We start from the raw sequence: 7,500 nt of genomic DNA, 5'->3' as shown, positions 1-7,500 counted from the left end.
GCATGGTAGGTTGATTGGCATCTCTGGAAAATTGTCCATATGTGTGAGTGAATGAGTGTGTGTGTGTGTGCCCTGAGATGGGTTGGCACTCCGTCCAGGGTGTATCCTGCCTTGATGCCCGATGACCCCGTGACCTGAGGTAGTTCGGATAGGCGGTAGAAAATGAATGAATGAAAGGATATTTATGCATATATATATTTTTATATAAAACAAACAAAATCTCATCCCTTTATTATTCATCAAAGCAACTTTCTAATCTTTTGGTGCAGCTTTCAATTTTTTATTTTATTGCTTTTTTCCCCCCACTTTCTGATTGGTTGGTTGAATTTATTTGATGATTTTTACAATCATTGGTTGTGATGTAGGGTTATATTGAGACATCAGAAATGAAACCTAATTTTTTTTCCTAGTAATGTTGTTCACTGCATGTGATTGACACAACAGAATAAACATAAAATGTTAATGTTACAGATGTTTGGATCTGCGACCGATTTGCTGGCACACTGTGGTTCAGTACGGTCTGAAATGACCGTGAAAGTGAATCTCATCTGTAAGAAAGTTCTTAATCTGTTATTTACAACCCTACGTCTCACATGCACCGTTAAGCGCTCCTACTTTGACCGCATTACGCTCTCAGGTTCATGCCGAACGATCTCACCTCTGCCACTTTACCTCACACGGGGAAAATGAGAGATGAGAGAGTGTGTTTTATGGAGGAAAGTGTGACTCATGACGCCACACAGTCACAAAAGCTCTCTCTCTCTCTCTCTCTCGCGCTCTCTCTCTCTCTCTCTCCGTCCAAAACCCAGAAAAGCAAACAGGACAGCACAAAGCTTTCAGACCTGAAAACTTCCACACTGTTACGAAGCACACCACCACCACCACCGAGACTCCTTCTTGAGATGTTTTTTTGTTCATGTCAATGCTTAGGTTTGTGTTAAATAACAGCCGAGGGAAGAAATCAGAACTAAAACTAGTGCATGGATATTAAACATGGGATTTGTCTTTCAGAAACTTGTGAGAATGAAGAATTTTGCAGCTCTGTGGTGTAAAACTTAGTGTGTGTGTGTGTTACAGGTCACCAAAGCCACGTGTCTCAGTGCCCACCCAATGAGTTTGAATGTCGGGGCACAGACGTGTGTATCCACCTGAACAAGGTGTGTAACGGCATCTCGGACTGCGTGGATGGACGCGACGAAGGCCATCACTGTCTGGGTAACTGCTCATTTATTCACTCCTACACACACACACACATTCATTCCTAAAACCATCGACCTCTAATGAGCTGCCGACATTATCACAGACCACCCCCACGGACACAGTCGACTCCAATCAAATCCCCTCTATTAACAGGAGTCAGGGGTGGTACACAGAGTTCCCCAGAGCTTTATTGCTCTGCCGCTGAAAAAAAAAAAAGCGAAATAAATAAAAAGAAGACAGCGGCCCCAGGCTGCGGAGTAGCCAGGGCTCAGTCGCTCAATACATTCTGGCCTTGATGGAGTCTGTGTGGATAGAATCATATTATTACACAGCCTCTTCACAGCAGCGATACCAGTCGTTCATTTAGAATATTACTTAAAGGAAACTTCACCCTGAGCCACGTCTATATTAATGGATAGATCTTCCGCGACCGAGATGAACGTCGTGCTAAAATCGCGAGTTAATCTCCACTTTACTCCGTTAATAATTCCGTTCAGAAATGAGTTAATAATAAACACGAAGCGTATCTATCGATTTATGTTTGGAGTAAAAAAAAGGTGTAACCATAGCAACGCTCTTCCTGGTCCTAGCTACAGCAGAAGTGACTGACTAGCTGAACTTTCTTGCTTTTAGAGCCAGGAGGTTAGACTTATAACAATAGAATACTGATGTAATCAAATATACCCTGATGTCATCTTATTAAATTTTGAGATCTGAATAGTTACAAACTGTGTAGAAGCAGTTGAGTAGATTTTCATTTTCTTTTCTTTTTTCTTTTTTTTTTTTTACTGTTAAAAATGAAATCAATTTCCAACGGTTGCTTATTTACTGATATAAATATAAATTTTCACTTAATTGTAAATATTACTATAAATATTTATAGTAACTTTATAATAGAATTTAATATATAAAAAAGATTGATTTTTTGAGGGCATTAAGGAAAGGCATCGTCAAGGCTTTGCTTTTTTTATTTATATTATTTATGTATGACATCCTACTATCATTAGCATAACAGCTAACAGCCAATTAAATTTGTATGACAGTATTTCATATTTAAGATCCATGACTTGACCAACAGTAAAATGTCTCTCGTGCTTGATGCACTTGATGGAAAAAAAAAGAATTCTTCCCTGACATGATATTTATTAAAGCTATTCAAGCATATTTCCGTTTGTTTCTATCGATGGTGTAGGCCATTAAAAAGAAATCATCACATTTCGGTTTGTTCAGAGTTACACCCACATCGTGTGCGTTCTCTTACTGCTCGAAGCTCATGTTTGCGTCCAAAGTCCTGCGCTATTCTGGTTCAGCCACCCACCTCCTGGATCACCGTGCCCTGCCAATTCAGCAAGCGATGCACAGAAATGTACAGCAAATATTTAAAGCCACTGCAAGCTAACTTCTGGACTTTTACTTGGACCGCTAATTTGTCGAGAGCAGCTGTTGCTTGTTTGTTGTTAAGATTTGTTCCAGCTTGCTGGATTACGGATGTTACATTGTGTTCCTGTGTGACCTGAATGTTTTCCGGAATATTCCATTACAGATGTGTTTACACATGAAGGCATCCTACTTTTGTATCTTTTCAATGCCATTAAAGGCCAACAGACGGACGCTGTTTGAGGCCTTTGACCTTTGCGGTAAACACTCCCAGTTTCACCATCACTCTTGGCTTATTCCGTGCATCTGGATTTACGGGAAAGTCGTTCGTTTCGAAGTGCAGCTCGGGTTATGCAACGTTTTTTGCTCTCAGGTCACGCTCACTCGTTTCTCAGGTGTGAGTAATCACAGGCCAGTTGCTGACAGTAGGAGTGAGAAGTTAGAACAGGGAGAGACGGAAAAGCTGGAGTATTACCTCAGCGCAATAAATCTGCCCACCAGTAAATCTTACGCTTACGGAGACGTTTATAAGTGAGGATGGGAATCAGCCTGGTGCTAGAATCTCATGTTAAGTCATGGAAGGGTTTTCAAAAGATGAAGAAGTGCTAATTCTGTTAAAACTGACTTTTTGAAAGACGAATGAGACCAAAAGTGAACTTTACGATTTTGGCACAAGATGCTGCGTTTGGTGCAGAAGCTCAGAAGTATGGTGGTGGTAGTATCATGTTCAAAGGCTCTCTTGGTCTCTTCTCTGACTCCCACCCTCCATAACCCAGCCTTTTTTTGTGCACAGTTCTTTACTCGGGTCATGCCTTTAGATTTTTAGTAACTGATATAATGGTGCTCTTTGGGATACTGCTTAATAAACAAACCCTGATTGTAACTTTCCCAGAACTTTGTCCCCGACTTCATGATACTGTTTGTTTAAGTACGGTTTCTACCAAACTCTGTAGCCTTCCTGGAACATGTGCATTTATATCGAAATCGTGTGTTTCTTTATTTACACATGAAATGAACTCCAGTCACCTTACGAATTTTTTGAGATACGAGCTGTGATTCGACCATATTTTTGGCTTGAGATACGAGCAAATTTTTTGAGATACGAGCATCCAAGCCGCCGCCGCCGAAAAACAAAGATCCCCAACAACCACGTGTGCTCTGTTTCCCCGCCTCAGTGTCCCGCGTCTCACTCGGTTAAAGCCGCCTTTCCACTGCACACGACAAGCGACGGCCGATAAACAGGAAGTCATTCATTTCCTATGGAGAGTCGCAAAGGCGCTGCGTGAGGTGCCGACCATCTGCAGATCCGTAATTTTCAGATCCGTTTTAAGCGTTGGATCCGTTAAGATTTTTTAACTTGTGCGACTAAGTGAACGAAAGTGAAAGTGTAATTCCTCCTAACTCCTCCACCTGTTTACTCCTCCCTCAACCTCCGTGCGCATCTTCCGTAAAGTAAAACCTGTTTATTTTTATTTTTTTACCATTCTCAATATTTGTCATTTATAAATACAGGTACTGTACATTTGTCATATTCAAAACACATAAACAAAACAACTGGAGTGGAATTTTGCGCGCTGGAACGGATTAATGGGATTTCAATTCATTTAAATGGGGAAAATTGCTTTGAGATACGAGCAATTTGAGATACGAGCAAGGTCACGGAAGGAATTAAACTCGTATCTCGAGGCATCACTGTATATTGATTTATATATTAATATTAAGTGCTTACAGATGGGGGAAGAAACCAAATTAAAGCTTAAAAGAAAAGACCAAAAGAAAATATCTTTTTCCCTATATAACTCACTAGCATGGCTAGCAAGAGGCCACGTGTCAGTACATGCTAGATTAGCCGGCTAAATATAACCATGAGTACAGCGAAGTAAGAGCGTTTTACCAGATGACAGACTTTTGTCATTCAATATTTATAAAGATTTGGTAAAAGGTTCCATGGGTCCAAGCTTAGTTAGCCAACGTTAGGCTAGGTTTAATAATCCACAAGCTATCATGGTTTATAAGACACTCCTCAAGGCTATATGATTTGTTCGAGTGTCTGCTATGAAGCGTGCGTGTACGTGCACGCACGCTGTTGTTTGTTAGCGTGAGAATAGCTGCTAGGGGTATTTGTTTGCTCACGCTTAGCATGCCTTTCCTCAGTCGAAACGGCACACGAATAAAGAAAAATATGCGCCGCTGCGCTACAGCAGAGTGATTAGCGCTCAAACATGGAGCTCAATAGCAATACGGAGTTCTCCTAATTTATCCGAGAACAGCTCACAGCTCTGGCAACAGGATATCAATCTGGGCAACGGCTCGTGCAATCTGTACGATTGTAAAACCCAATATTTGTACAGGAATGATGGATGAGCCTGCTTATGCCTTGTGCGGGTGTTTTGTTTTGTTTTTCCTTCATGAGAGAAGGAATAATGGCACGTTTATTGATTTGGCAGAAGCTTCTAGAAAAGACTCCGTACTTTTTGTGTGTGTTTGCAGTGCCTTGCATAAGTATTCACACCCCTTGACCATTTCGTAGTGTTACTAAATGAAATGGATTTGATTGCGTTTAAATATCATGAATCTGATATCAGAGGAAAATCGAAAAAGTTTTCACCCCCTCGTAGCTGTGAAACTCAGAAATGATTTACCATCATGAATCATTTAGCTAACTGAATGGAGTCGATCAGGGGGTCATTTGCTCTGAAATCAAATACACCTGCCCCTGGAAAAATCCAGACATATCAAGCTGTTCCCAAGACTCCAAGCTGCACAATTTCTTTTTCCAGAAGCTGTACGTAACCAAGTGACCCAGATCTGTCTTTAAATAAATAAACGATGTCCTCCGAAAATGACTCGCACATGCACAATGAATTCGTGGCCACTTGTTCTGACCTCTCTTCGGTTTCAACAGATTTGCTTTTCAATCGATTGCTCAAATACGACGAAAATCTTCAGTTTCCGCCGTCTCAGGCTTCCCACAGAGCACCATTAAATCCATTATTAAAACATGGCAAGAATATGGCACAAGTTCAAGTCTGTCTCAGAGGAGGCTTATTCGCTTAGGGAGTGAAGACTTACGCAAGATGCCGTATGTCTGTATGTGGATTTGTTGACACGGCTCTGTTGTCGAACTGCTAGTCTGTCTTCCTTACTGCCTTACACCCACACACACGTGTACGCAACCTAGTAGTTTCCCTCTCTTTCTTTCACCTGCTCATTCTCTTTCGGAGAAACACCACATTCACACACACTCACAAACACACAAACTGCATGCACAGGCACGCCGACAGAAATGTCAGCTATGAGAAATGTCAAAACGTAGTACACACACTCACTGCTGACTACCACAAAGTGCCTCCCATGCTTCCTGCACAGGCTGGCTGATTACAGATTTAAAGACTTAACACCAGGCTTAAAGAGCACAAACAGATGATCATGATTCAAGCCCCAATTTTCTAATGACACACCAAACTATTAGCCAACAGAATCACTTGGGGTAATGACAGCTGTTCTTCAATCAGATTTAATCTGTGATCAGATTGATCCTCATCATCATCAGTCTTATCATCTGAGGTGTAAGGCACTGACTGCGAAAGTCAATGCTGATAAAAGCTTGTCGAGTGGCTTCTCTTCTTTGAAGTTTTCTCAGACTTTTTAAACACGTTTGCATAGAATTCTACTTTTTAGGGAGCTTTTAATCTGTCACTTAATAACTGATAACGCGAAAGCTGTCATGAAGACCAGGAAGTTTGACGCGGTACCGAACCCGAGATTGTCGGGTGGCGCTGAAAATGTGCTGCCATTTCCTTGAACGTAAACATAACTCGCACTTGGTTTGCACTTTAACTATATATATATATATATATATATATATATATATATATATATATATATATATATATACTATCTCTATTTTATTTTAAATTTCCACCATATTTAAAAAAAAAAAATTAAGTTGTCTTTCGACTCTACTTTTTTTTTCTACTTTTTTTTTTTTTTTTTTTTTTTTTTTAATTGCTTTACTTAATTTTTTTTCTTTACCTTATTGTTAATCGGCTGTTTTATATATATATATATCGGCTATTCTATGTTAAAGCATTTCATTACAGGTCGTACTGTGCATGATTGTGCGTGCGACAAATAAAATTTGAATTCGATTCCTGAACACAAAAGCTGTGAAATCAGACCAACACTATTGCACGCGGATTCAAGCCGCAGAGTAAAAACCACTTAAATTCTATTGCCGGGGCCTAGGTCGCTGCTGCTAATCAAGTCAAGTCAAGTCAAGAAGCTTTTATTGTCATTTCAACCATATATAGCTGTTGCAGTACATAGTGAAATGAGACAACGTTTCTCCAGGATCAAGGTGCTACATAGAAACAAAGACAGGGCTAAAGACTTGTAAGTAGTCTTAGCCACATAAAGTGCAACTGTGCAACCTGGTGCAAACAGTGCAGGACAAGACAAACAAGACAGACAAGACAGTGCAGGACAAAAGACAGTGCAGGACTAAAGACAGTGCAGGACCAGACAGTGCAGGACAATGACAGTGCAGACACAAGTTACAAGACAATACAAAAAGTACAAAAAATGCAGTACACAAAAGACAATAAATAGTAAACAGTCACAGAAACAGTCACAGAAACAGCGCCGACCGACCAGTGTTAATACTGTATGTGTTAATATAGTATGTGCGAAATGGCTGAGATATTGTACAGTATGTGCAAAAACGGCTGAAATGTTGGGACAGTTTGTGCAAAAAACAGCAGACAAGGTGTGCAAAACAGCATGTAAACAGTTTGCTGGATTGTAAGCAGCATGTAAACAGTATGTTGTGTCAGTGTGTGTGTTTTGTGAGGGTCTATGCAGTCCATACAGATGATGTGTGTGTATGTTGTGCTCAGTACAGTACATTTCAGTTGTTGAGAA

General features: G+C 40.4%; 1 protein-coding gene across 2 annotated transcripts in view; it reads left to right on the top strand.

Annotated features, from left to right (window-relative positions):
- lrp1ab (low density lipoprotein receptor-related protein 1Ab) overlaps nucleotides 1-7,500 on the top strand; it is a 117,839-nt gene that overhangs the window by 36,093 nt on the left and 74,246 nt on the right. For both annotated transcript variants that reach the window (XM_060895021.1, XM_060895020.1), the window contains exon 3: nucleotides 1,078-1,215. In XM_060895021.1, the coding sequence (XP_060751004.1) occupies nucleotides 1,078-1,215 (138 nt within the window). The remainder of the gene's footprint in view (nucleotides 1-1,077; nucleotides 1,216-7,500) is intronic.

The sequence above is a fragment of the Tachysurus vachellii genome, chromosome 19, assembly GCF_030014155.1.
Source record: "Tachysurus vachellii isolate PV-2020 chromosome 19, HZAU_Pvac_v1, whole genome shotgun sequence".
NCBI lineage: Eukaryota > Metazoa > Chordata > Actinopteri > Siluriformes > Bagridae > Tachysurus > Tachysurus vachellii.
The sequence above is the reverse complement of the archived record's forward strand: the minus strand, read 5'-3'. Positions and strand labels throughout refer to the sequence as shown.